This window comes from Pristiophorus japonicus, chromosome 3 (genome assembly GCF_044704955.1).
Source record: "Pristiophorus japonicus isolate sPriJap1 chromosome 3, sPriJap1.hap1, whole genome shotgun sequence".
Taxonomy (NCBI): domain Eukaryota; kingdom Metazoa; phylum Chordata; class Chondrichthyes; family Pristiophoridae; genus Pristiophorus; species Pristiophorus japonicus.
Window position 1 is genome coordinate 306,190,290 of NC_091979.1, and position 13,339 is coordinate 306,203,628.

Sequence of the window (13,339 nt, forward strand, 5' to 3'; positions counted from 1 at the left end):
ATGGTATGCAAAAGATGGAAAGGAGAAAGGAGGGAATTGGCTCCCCCATTCCAGAACAGGTTTGTCTGCAAAGTGACTCCAGTCCATCAAACTGTACGTCGAACAGAAAACATGCTCTGACTGCTGCTGTATTCTTGTTTTGGATGGTGTGTAAACCATGGTTTTTCTTTGCTTTGCCTTAAGTACAATTTTTTTAGGACATTAATAAAAAGAAAATGTGTGAAACTCAACAAATCCTCCAGTCTGATGCTTGATGCAGAATCTGACTCTTGTGCTTGTCCTGTAATGTTCCTTTTCTGATTACTTGTGTCAGCTGTGTCTCAGTGGGTAGCACACTCGCCTATGAGTCAGAAGGTTGTGGGTTCAAGTCCCACTCCAGAGACTTGAGCACATGACTCTCGGCCGACACTCCAGTGCTGCACTGTCTGAGGTGCCGTCTTTCAGATGAGACGTTAAACCAGCTGAACGTAAAAGATCTCGTGGCACTATTTTGAAGAATAGCAGGGGATTATCACCCATGTCCTGGCCAATATTTATCCCTCAATCAACATAACAAAAACTGTTTATCTGCTCATTATCACATTGCTGTTTGTGGAAGATGTTGTGTGCAAATTGGCTGCCGTATTTCCCACATTACAACAGTGACTACACTCCAAAAGTACTTCATTGCCTGTGAAGCACTTTGAGACGTCTGGTGATCGTGAAAGGTGCTATATAAATGTAAGTCTTTCTTCTGCTCAACTTTTCTTTTTGAAAATGAAACGACTTCAAAAAAAATCGTTCCATACATTTCGGAATAGTGACAATCGGTAATAACCAAGTTACGTATGGATTGAAAAATTTATTTTGAATTAACAAATTTTGGATTGATGCAAAACTACCCCTTGAATGAATGCATAACATCATAACAATGTAGTCAAATATCGTTATTATCGCCGACATAACAGTGATGATGCAGTTCAGCAGTAATCCATTGGTTGTAAATTGTTTTCGATGTCACGGGACAAGTGTGACTTCTTTAGGAGCATGAGATTGTTCCGTTAATAAGGACCCCAGATTTCTGCTGTCCTCCCAGCTCGTATCCGTGTTAAGTCATAGCAGCGTGGCTAAAGGGCTGGGAAATAGACCTGGACTCGGACGCCAGGACTCAGCCTTGACTGCCAGTCTCCATGGAGCTTCGATTGAGATTGAACCTCCCACCTGCCCGAAGCAAGATCCCATCAGAAGAGGAGTTGGGGCATGGCCAGTGGAAGGAAGTCTCCCAGGCTAGGGCGGAGGGGAGAGAAATAGGAGACCTCGGAGAGTAAATAGTACTTGCAGCAGCAGCAGCCTGTCACAGTAATGACAGCCGCAGCTGAGCGACTGAGTGTAGAAAGTTTGAATGAGACACTGATGCAGCACTTAAATATTTTGAATCTTAGGCTTACGCCACAACCACAACCATTTAAAAAAAATTTGAGTGTAATGTTTTTTAATTACCCAAAATAGCATTTTTTTTAATGTTTTGGCCAGGGATGAGGCAACTCTAACGTAAGAAATAGAAGGAGTAGGCCATGTAGCCCTTTGAGCCTGCTCCGCCCTTAAATACGACCACAGCTGATCTTTGGCCTCAACACTTTCCCATCTGATCCCCATAATCCCTTGATTCCCCGAGAGTCCAAAAATCTATCTATCTCCGCCTTGAATATACTCAATGACTGAGCATCCACAGCCTTTTGGGGTAGAGAATTCCAAAGATTCACCACCCACTGAGTGAAGAAATTCCTCTTTGTTGTAGAGCCACATTCATCTCCGTCTTAAATGGCTGACTCCTTATCCTGAGACTGTGGGCCCTAGTTGTAGACTATCCAGCCAGGCGAAACAACCGCTCAGCAACTACCATATCAGTCTCCCTCAGAATCTTATGTTTTAATGAGATCAGCTCTCATGCTTCTAAACTCGAGAGAGTAGAGGCTCAATCTTTCCTCATACGACAACTCTTTGATCCCAGGGATCAATCTAGTGAACCTCTGTTGCACTGCCTCTAACGCAAGTCCGATGTGGAGACCAAAACTGTGCACAGTACTCTGTGTGGTCTCATCAAAGCCCTGCACAATTGCAGCAAGACTTCCTTACTCTTGTACTCCAGCCCCCTTGCAGTAAAGGCCAACATGCCATTTGCCTTTCTAATTGCTTGTTGTACCTACATGCTAACTTACTGTGTTTTCAGCCGGGGAGACTCCCCTTCCCCCTCCCTGAGTCGGGGAGACTCCCCTATCCCCTCCCAGTGGGCAGGGATGCCATAGGTGTGCGAAGCTGCATACTGTTATGTCGGTCTCTTCCCATTGTTAAAAGCACACCTTAATTTTCACATAATGCACCCTTTATAGGGAGAGGACGCAAAAAAGGTCCCTGGAGAGTCGGTCACGGAAGAGCAGTTCGTCGACGAAGATGGAAATGTTGTCACCAGAAAAGTAATGCTGCAGCTGACCAGCTTTATCTACTTCTTAAAAGTTCGCCTCATTGAACTGTGTTTGGGGCTTTAAACACCAGCGTTTTTTTTTAACCCCACCCTTTCCTTTCAATTCCCTTCACTTTTCTTAGGTGACCCGAACAGTGGTGAGCCGACATGTTTTGTCTCCTGGCAGGGATCGTGAGGACGATGAAGGGGAAGGGCAAGGCAATGTTGAAGGCGTTGACTACTTTGGAAGTGGTGCCATGAGAGAGGAGGTTTGCAGCTATTAAAAAAAAAATAACGGCAGAATTAATTATTAGATGTACGTGATAAATTGGGGATAAGAAATCTGCTTCGCAGGAGACAAAAGTGGCCCAGTGGTCATAAGCCCCAAATAGTTCACCCCTGACCTTCACCTCCCTCACCGAGTTAGTAACCATTCTGTCAGAACTGAAGTGCTTTTAATTTGGCAGCGGTTGAAAGCCTTAAGAAAGCCTGGGTTCAGTGGAGGATGCTTGCGAACTGTGGGTTAAAATGACCTTTGTGCCAATACCTGAGGAGGTGGATGAAAAATATTCCAAGTTTGTCATAGAATCACCCACCAGAGAAGTCGGCCATTTGGCCCATTGTGTCTGTGCCGCCTCTTTGAAAGAACCATCTACTTAGTCCAACTACCCCTGCTCTTTCTCCATAGCCCTGCAAATGTTTCCAAATTTGTTATATTTTTAAAACAAAACTGCCGACTGTTCCATATATTGGTTGCAAATCAGCACTGTCTTTGGAAATTAAATAGAATGAATATAAATGTTGGTAATATAATAATGAAGAACTCACATCTTATGAAAGAATGTGTAAACAGGAACTTGGAGTTACACAATTATTCAGAGAGCATGGCCTGTCTTGATTAAGTAATCTTAACCGGTTATTATTGCTGAACCACTCATTTCTCTCAATCTCTCCACTCAGTTTTGGTCAATGTTAATAAATAGACCCGATGCTGTTTGCCTCCTGGATATATTGTGCAGATTGGCTTTTACACTTTTTTATCTGATGCTCAAATTTGGAGAGAGGGGAACTCCAGTTAGTGCAGCTTTTAGAGTAGAAACATAGAAACATAGAAAATAGGTGCAGGGGTAGGCCATTCGGCTCTTCGAGCCTGCACCGCCATTCAATAAGATCATGGCTGGTCATTCCCTCAGTACCCCTTTCCTGCTTTCTCTCCATACCTCTTGATCCCCTTAGCCATAAGGACCATATCTAACTCCCTCTTGAATATATCCAATGAACTGGCATCAACAACTCTCTGTGGCAGGGAATTCCACAGGTTAACAACTCTGAGTGAAGAAGTTTCTCCTCATCTCAGTCCTTAATGGCCTACCCCTTATCCTAAGATTGTGTCCCCTGGTTCTGGACTTCCCCAACATCGGGAACATTCTTCCCGCATCTAACCTGTCCAGTCCTGTCAGAATCTTATACATTTCTATGAGATCCCCTCTCATCCTTCTAAACTCCAGCGAATAAAGGCCCAGTTGATCCAGTCTCTCCTCATATGACAGTCCAGCCATCCCTGGAATTAGCCTGGTGAACCTTCGCTGCACTCCCTCAATAGCAAGAACGTCCTTCATCCGATTAGGAGACCAGAACTGAACACAATATTCCAGGTAAGGCCTCACTAAGGCCCTGTACAACTGCAGTAAGACCTCCCTGCTCCTATACTCAAATCCTCTAGCTATGAAGGCCAACATACCATTTGCCTTCTTCATCGCCTGTTGTACCTGCATGTCAACCTTCAATGACTGATGAACCATGACACCCAGGCCTCGTTGCACCTCCCCTTTTCCTAATCTGCCGCCATTCAGATAATATTCTGCCTTCGTGTTTTTGCCCCCAAAATGGATAACCTCACATTTATCCACATTATATTGCGTCTGCCATGCATTTGCCCACTCACCTAACCTGTCCAAGTCACCCTGCAGCCTCTTAGCATCCCCCTCACAGCTCACACCACCACCCAGTTTAATGTCATCTGCAAACTTGGAGATATTACACTCAATTCCCTCATCCAAATCATTAATGTATATTGTAAATAGCTGGGGTCCCAGCACTGAGCCCTGCGGCACCCCACTAGTCACTGCCTGCCATTCTGAAAAGGACCAGTTTATCCCGACTCTCTGCTTCCTGTCTGCCAACCAGTTCTCTATCCACGTCAGTACATTACCCCCAATACCATGCGCTTTGACTTTGCAAACCAATCTCTTGTGCGGGACCTTGTCAAAAGCCTTTTGAAAGTCCAAATACACCACATCCACTGGTTCTCCCTTGTCCACTCTGCTAGTTACGTCCTCAAAAAATTCCAGAAGATTCGTCGAGCATGATTTCCCTTTCATGACCCTTCACTGCTTTCCAAATGCATTGCCATTTCATCCTTCATGATTGATTCCAACATTTTCCCCACTACTGATGTCAGGCTAACTGTAATTACCCGTTTTCTCTCTCCCTCCTTTTTTAAAAAGTGGTGTTACATTAGCTACTCTCCAGTCCATAGAAACTGATCCAGAGTCGATAGACTGTTGGAAAATGATCACCAATGCATCCACTATTTCTATGGCCACTTCCTTAAGTAGTCTGGGATGTGTGTAATAAAGGTATAGCAGACTATCAGGCCCCGGGGATTTATCGACCTTTAATCCCATCAATTTCCCTAACACAATTTCCCGCCTAATAAGGATATCCTTCCGTTCCTCCTTCTCAATAGACCCACTGTCTCCTAGTACATTCGGAAGGGTATTCGTGTCTTCCTTTGTGAAGACATAACCAAAGTATTTGTTCAATTGGTCTGCCATTTCTTTGTTTCCTATTATAATTCACCTGAATCCGACTGCAAGGGACCTACATTTGTCTTCACTAATCTTTTTCTCTTCAAATATTTATAGAAGCTTTTGCAGTCAGTTTTTATGTTCCCTGCAAGCTTCCTCTCGTACTCTATTTTTCTCCTCTTAATTAAACCCTTATTCCTCCTCTGTTGAATTGTAAATTTCTCCCAGTCCTCAGATTTGTAACTTTTTCTAGCCAATTTATATGCCTCTTCCTTGGTTTTAACACTATCCTTAATTTCTCTTGTTAGCCACCTTCCCCGTTTTATTTTTACTCCAGACAGGGATGTACAATTGTTGAAGTTCATCCATGTGATCTTTAAATGTTTGCCATTGCTTATCCACCGTCAACCCTTTAAGTATCCTTTGCCAATCTATTCTAGCCAATTCACGCCTCATACCGTCGAAGTTACCTTTCTTTAAGTTCAGGACCCTTGTTTCCGAATGAACTGTGTCACTCTCCATCTTAATAAAGAATTCTACCATATTATGGTCACTCTTCCCCAAGGGGCCTCGCACAACAAGATTGCTAATTAGTCGCTTTCATTACACATCACCCAGTCTAGGATGGCCAGCTCTCTAGTTGGTTCCTCGACATATTGGTCGAGATAACCATCCCTAATACACTCCAGGAAATCCTCCTCCACCACATTACTACCAGTTTGGTTAGCCCAATCAATATGTAGATTAAAGTCGCCCATGATAACTGCTGTACCTTTATTGCACACATCCCTTATTTCTTGTTTGATGCTGTCTCCAACCTCACTACTACTGTTTGGTGGTCTGTACACAACTCCCACTGGTGTTTTATGCACTTTGGTATTCCGCAGCTCCACCCATACCGATTCCACATCATCCAGGCTAATGTCCCTCCTTACTATTGCATTAATTTCCTCTTTAACCAGCAACGCCACCCCGCCTCGTTTTCCTCTCTGCCTATCCTTCCTAAATGTTGAATACCCCTGGATGGTGACTTCCCAGCCTTGGTCACCCTGGAGCCATGTCTCCGTGATGCCAATTACGTCATATCCGTTAACTGCTGTCTGCGCAGTTAATTCGTCCACCTTATTCCGAATACTCCTCGCATTGAGGCACAAAGCCTTCAGGCTTGTCTTTCTAACACACTTTGCCCCTTTAGAATTTTGCTGTAATGTGGCCCTTTTTGTTTTTTGCCTTGGGTTTCTCTGCCCTCCATTTTTACTATTCTCCTTTCTATCTTTTGCTTCTGCCTTCATTTTATTTCCCTCTGTCTCCCTGCATAGGTTCCCATTCCCCCTGCCATGTTAGCTTAACTCCTCCCCAACAGCACTAGCAACACTCCCCCCTAGGACATTGGTTCCGGTCCTGCCCAGATGCAGACCGTCCGGTTTGTACTGGTCCCACCTTCCCCCAGAACTGGTTCCAATGTCCCAGGAATTTGAATCCCTCCCTTGTGTACCACTCCTCAAGCCACGTATTCATTTGAGCTATCCTGCGATTCCTACTCTGACTAACACGTGGCACTGGTAGCAATCCTGAGATTACTACTTTTGAGGTCCTACTTTTTAATTTAGCTCCTAGCTCCCTAAATTCGTCTTGTAGGACCTCATCCTGTTTTTTACCGATATCGTTAGTACCTATGTGCACCACGACAACTGGCTGTTCACCCTCCCTTTTTAGAATGTCCTGCACCCGCTCCGAGACATCCTTGACCCTTGCACCAGGGAGGCAACATACCATCCTGGAATCTCGGTTGCGGCCGCAGAAACACCTATCTATTCCCCTTACAATCGAATCCCCTATCACTATCGCTCTCCCACTCTTTTTCCTGCCCTGCTGCAGCAGAGTCACCCATGGTGCCATGAACTTGGCTGCTGCTGCCCTCCCCTGATGAGTCATCCCCCTCAACAGTACCCAAAGCTGCCCCTGTGCTTTTCTGATTTGCAAAATATTAATTCACTTGAATAATTTGATGGGAGGGGGATGGGGAGGGGTTGGATTATTTGGGGAACAGGTCCTGTCAGTGTCTCGCAGCTAATTGTTAATTCTGTTGTGTGTATAATTATATTTGGACTGATTGGAGCCGACTGTTTGCTGAGATGTTCTGAGACTAAGTGCTTCCCTTAAGGACGGCGCTCTGTCTCATGAAGTACCTGCTTCTGCCGCATAAATCAAGTTCAGAAAAGCATGCACGGCTTCAGCTTAAATCCTCAACTTCGGATACCTTTCACACGAACTCGTCGACATCTTGATAATTACTGTTCAGACGATTTCCAGCATGCAACTGATACTGATCCTGATCTTAATGTGGACTTTGTGCTTAAATCAGTTGATATCCTTCAAAAAGTTGGAAGTTGGATGGTGAATGTCGAGGTATAGATAACTGCAGGCTGTTCTTTATGCAGGCTGACAAGTCACGTGTTTTTTTTACACATGCCATTCATAGTAATGTCCGAATTTAACATTTGCAGGAGTGAAGCTGGACCTGGTTACTGTGGATGCCTTGATTCTGATTTCCTTGTTGTGCAGTGATTCTCCTAACGCTCTTTGGCCTTTGCTGTTTTCTCGCTCACTGAGCTATCTCCCTGGCACTGATTGATTGCACCAGTGATCGATGGCTTGACTTTTCTCGCAGAATATTCTGTTGCCTGCATGAACCAAACCTGTTCGTCTGGGATCTGAATTATTTTTAAACTATTTCAACTGTACTCACTCATCATGCTAACACATTTTAATGCTTCTAAGGCGGAGATTTCTTCTAAACGCGCAGTGTGACTATCCTAGCTTCTCAGACTATTCCTTACTGAGTCAAGAAACCAACAGCTATTTCTTTTGCCTCAGCAGGTTGAAGGGTATAAAGTTGTCAGAGTGAAAAAGGAGACAACTAGACAGGCAGATAAGAAGACTCATTAATGGTCTGCAAAGAGCCAATATAGAGGTACAGGTACAGTAATACTGGACGAGTATCGGTGTGACGGCGCCACCTACTGTTTAGGTTTCGGATAAAGCTTCTCTACATTTACCAGTGGGGAAGAATGCAAGTGTACCGTTGCTGGCTTCAAGTGGTGATGTGGAATTTAACAACCTTGCTCATTGTGTAGAGGTGACCATTAAATGGGGCAACCCAACTTTAATCGGTGTGCGAGCTTAAACCCAGATTATAGAGCTGAAAGATAGTGGACAATGTTGGCCATTTTAAAAATGCACATAACTTAATAAATTAACAATATGATTTTTTTTTAATGGATTTGAATCCAGCTATTTTGTTAATCTTATTCTTAATTAGAAGTATTGCCGAATAAATTACACTAAGAACTTTGTAATTGGCCAAACTATACAGGAAAGAAGAAAGGTGTGCCAGGAGGTGAGAACACACAGACTCCTCGCATCAACAGTTCCCAATCTCATCTACGCTGGAAGCTGGGTCACTTAGAATGACATAGAAATTACAACACAAAACAGGCAGTTCGGCCCAACCAGTCCATGTTGGTGTTTCTCCTCCACTCGAGCAGCAGTCCGAATCCCATGTGCCTGCCCCTGATCCCATATTTCTGTATTCCCCTTTCCTTCAACCACCTACAAACCCATTGTTAAATGTTGATATGGTCTCTGCTTCAATCATTGACTCTGCGTTTCACAGCCTCTGATTTTAAAAACAAATTTCTGCTCCGCTCGATCACCGATCTCTTGTATCAGTGCCATTTTGTTCTTGCTTCCTCAATCACTGTTTCTATCGATGCTTTCCCATCCCGTGATACTATTAAACACCTCACTCAAATCACCTTGTAGTCTTCTCCGAAAACAGCTCCAGTTTCTCCAAGTCTTCCTTTGCATTTGTAATTTCTCATACCAGGCATCATCCTAATGAATCTGTTCTGTATCCTCTCTATTGCCTCAACATCCTTCCTACAGTGTGGGGCCTAAAACTGCAATACAGTGCTCCAACAGTGGTCTTACTCAGGTGTTGGCTGCATCTTCACTTTTCTATTCTATGGGGTAATTGCCCCCTTTAAGGTCCGTTCCTGCCTCTAAAAGGCGGTAAGGCCTTTCCGACCGGGGGCAGGTGACGGACCAACCCATCCACAATTGCCCCCGAATCAGGGGCAGCGGAAACTGATTTCCGCCTCGCCTGGCGCCCCGACCCCTTTTCCACCCCGCAGGAGCGTGGCCACCGCCGGTCGGGTGCCCCCGACAGCTTTGCGCGGCGGGAAGCTGCCAGTAGCTGGGCATTGCGGCTGCCCTTGAAGGCACCGCTGTGGCCGCCGTTTTGTTTTAATTGTCGGCCAACTCCTGAGTCGGCCCGACAGTGGCAGCTGCTGGCCCAGCCAAACGCACCCTGGTGGCCCTGTGGGCTCCACCTAAATGTGTCAGTGTAAAGATAAATGATTATTGAATAGGTGCTCTCATGAGGAATGAGAATATGTGACAATGACATTATATAAATGATTCTTTTAAAGCAATTGGGTTGGAAATCCAATGTGATGCAGTTTGTGTGAAGGCTTTAGGAGGACTGTATTTAATCTGGGCGCTTCTGATTTTTAGATGTGAGCCATGGCTCAGTCACGGCACCTTTGCCTGAGTCAGAGGTCGTAGGTTTAAGTCCCACTCCAGAGACATGAGCACGTAATCCAGGCTGACACGCCAGTGCAGTACTGAGGGAGTGCTGCTCTGTTGGAGGTGCCGCCTTTCAGATGAGATGTTAAACCGAAGCCCCGTCTGTCCCCTCAAGTGGATGTCAAAACATCCCACGGCACCAAAGTTTCCTCTAAATTTTTTTGCCTTCATTCAGAATATCGCGCAGGTGTGGTTTTTACATTGAAAAGCCGGCTGCGTAGGTTTTGCTGGAGCGCTGCACGGTCGCAAAGCTTACAGGGAACGTTGCACGGCACTATTTCGTAGAAGAGCAGGTGAGCACTCCCTGGTGTCCTGGACAAAATTGACTAAAACAGATGATCTTGCTTTGCACAAATTGGCTACTGCGGTTCCGACAGTACAACAGAGGCCACACTTCAAAAGCACTTCATTGGCTGTGAAGCGTATTGGGCATGCCGAGGTTGACGAAAACGCTATTTAAATACAAGTCTGTCTGTCTGTCTGTCTTTTACAGGAATGCGTTTTACTACTGCCAGTGTCCAGGAAGAAATGACTGGAGCAGAGGAGGAGGAGCTGACTGCAGATGAAGTGTGCGCCTGCTGCTTTCACACATTAAAGCATGGTTTAGATACAAGAGGATATTTTAATTTAGCATGAGCAACTTTAAAACCGCATGGGAAATCACTTTCATTCATTGATCTGAAGAGAGTGCGATTGGCACGCGCCAGGTGCCACGAGGCGCTAAACGGTACGGGCGAATTTTCAGACCAAGCCGTGTCATCCGACTGAGTTTTTTATTAGCGCCTTCGATACCTTTCCTGTGACACAGGATGTTGACAGCAGATCATTAACGTGCCGAGGTTCCGGCAAGGAGTGTTCGAATCACTGATTACACACAGCATCTCGCCTTATCATTTTCTTGAACCCATGGTTTCAGGGTATAAAAAAAAATCTACTTGCTTATTTTAAAAAAAAGATAAAAACACACAACAAAAAAAAATCATAAATGGTTTTGCTGTACATAAAGAACTCTGTAAAAAAAAAAATAATAAAAGTTAAAATTAAAATTTCTGATCAGGTGGCGTTTTTGGAAGCAACGCAAACGCACTAGCAGAGCACTTCTACTGTTTTAGTGTCCGATTCACGCTTTAGAAGCTGATTCCACCTACTAAAAGCGTTTTGAGTGTGACTCCACAATTTCTTGTACAATTAATAGAAACGGTATAATCTTTGTATATGCAAAAACGCTGGCTTCATTTTAACTGAGATAGCTTTCTTTCAGACTGCACTGCAGTGTTTAAAATGATTTTCAAAAACATTCTAAAGAAAAATGTTTAATTCTGTGGGGGAAAAAAATTCTCAAAACAAAGTTTCTTCAGAGTACCAATATTCTGATGCATGTGTCCCTCACTTTAATTAAACTTTTGTTTTCTAAGTTTGCAGACACAGTGTTGAGATTTAACACCGGATTTATCACACATTTCCCTTTTATTCTTCCTTGCTTTTTTTTTTAAATAACAAAACGATCTTAAAAGATGCCAAAGGGGAAGTGTTTCAAGTTCTTGCTTCTAGAGGGGGTTTATGCTTGCAATTCAATAGTTGAACTAATTCTCTTGCAGGCACAGTATTGAAAAACCGAGTTGAAACGATGAGGATGTACATGCTTGTAGACTGGCAACACGCTGTAAAATTATTACTGTATCATGTGTATTGGCGATAAGATGTAGAAGTCTTTCCATAAGCCGATCATCTGTAATCTTTTTTAGCAGTGTAATAATAGGTTGTTAAGGCCTGCTGTGGTTAAAAGGGCGTTCTACATTTGAGTTTGGTGAATTATTCTCCTTTGTTGATTATATTCATATGAAAACATTAAGCAGTCACTGAAGATAGCTCTTATAACATATGTATGAAAACAACAAAACTCCACTGAATGATCCAGTTGATTATTCAAGCAAAAATAAATTGTGTTAAATCACTAGTATTCTGTGCATTTTCTTAGAAAGCCTTGCTCTCGTGGTAAATTGCAGCGTATGCGCTGTACCTCTCTGTTTTCCGGTCAGCCCCTGTCGAGATGGCCCTCAGTTGACGTTCACTGTTGCTTAAGTACAAACGACCTGCTCCTTAATTACCCGTGAGCACTTGAATAGTATCAGAAAAAGGCCCCATCTTGTATCATGGTTTCCCAGACAATCCAGCTAAGATGAGGGAATGTGCCCTCTAGGGATTTAAACTGGGATTTTTCAGCCCTCTCTCCCGCTCAAGTCCAATATTCCAGTTTGCATTGAATCGTACAGCACTGAAGGAGGCCATTCCGCCCATCGTGCCTGTGCCGGTGTTGCAGTTTTACATAAAATATCCATCGGTTGTACAGATTTTATCTGGGTTGATTCTGGCATTAAAATATTTGAACTTTATTCACTTTCATTAACTGTAAAATTTGGTGGCGAAGTCACTTTTGCATACCTATCTTTTATAGTTCTTACACACAGGAGAGTAACTTGTGCACCTATAACATAGTCCTTTTTCTGAAATAGAGAGACAGCTAATGCAGCGATCGAACCTGTACACCAGAATTTTAAGCGGGTCAAAGCAGGGAAGAATTTATTTTCCAAATAATAAAACACAATGCAAGCATTTTCTGAGCTGTTCCTTCATGCTCTTAGAACTGTTCCGAAACAGCGGTTTCTATTTTTCATATCTGCATTAGTAATGTAGTCATCAGAGGTGAAGTCTCAGAGAACCTTTCTAAGGGGGGCTTGTTATATATAAAAGCCCCTGCCAATAGAACCTGAATAAGGATGCCAGTATTCAGGAGTGGTGTTGATTATATATTCAATAAGAACTTGTATTCAGCAGTTGGGCTCTCAAAGCTTGGACTCCCAAATTTAGGCATCAAGTAGTGTGTTTGCTTAGATTAGCCCACTCAAGGAACCCAAGATCTTGTGTTAACATCATTCTCGAGCTCTGGTTTTCAATATATAAAATCCAACATCGATTTGCTGGCTACACAGAAGCACCAGCTGCAACCCTCAATACAGTCCGCATCCCCTCTATTGTTTTATTGCTTCAATTCTTGAGCTTCACTAATCGGTAGATATTAATCTTTTTGCCCGTAATTACTATCTTTGATAAGTTTATCTTTGACTCTTCAAGAGTTTACAATACATTGTGCTTGCATTAAGCTTCTAATTTGTAGGTACTGAAAGTGCTGATTACTTGGTAAGTCAAGTCCATCTTCAGCCACTTGAAGAAAGAATGAGACCATTGCTGCACCTCGAAATCCCCATATCTTCTCAGTCAATGCCTCTGACTTAGTTTTTCGTCTCATTACCAACACTGGGATGTAACCTGTCCCTGTGAGATTTGTTCTAATCTTCACTGCTCAGGTTTCGCCTATCTCCCATGCGTGTGATGATGGGATTTGTCAAAGCTTTCAAATTTTCCAACATCACTGAGTCAT

General features: G+C 43.5%; 1 protein-coding gene across 1 annotated transcript in view; it reads left to right on the forward strand.

The window, feature by feature from the left end:
* The window catches only part of ank3b (ankyrin 3b), a 614,562-nt gene extending 602,708 nt beyond the window's left edge, over positions 1-11,854 (forward strand). Inside the window, exons 44-47 of the mRNA XM_070876860.1 lie at positions 2,370-2,453; positions 2,584-2,709; positions 8,128-8,224; positions 10,394-11,854. Coding sequence (XP_070732961.1) covers positions 2,370-2,453; positions 2,584-2,709; positions 8,128-8,199 — 282 coding nt within the window. The 3' untranslated portion in view covers positions 8,200-8,224; positions 10,394-11,854. The remainder of the gene's footprint in view (positions 1-2,369; positions 2,454-2,583; positions 2,710-8,127; positions 8,225-10,393) is intronic.
* The last annotated feature ends 1,485 nt before the right edge of the window (positions 11,855-13,339 follow it).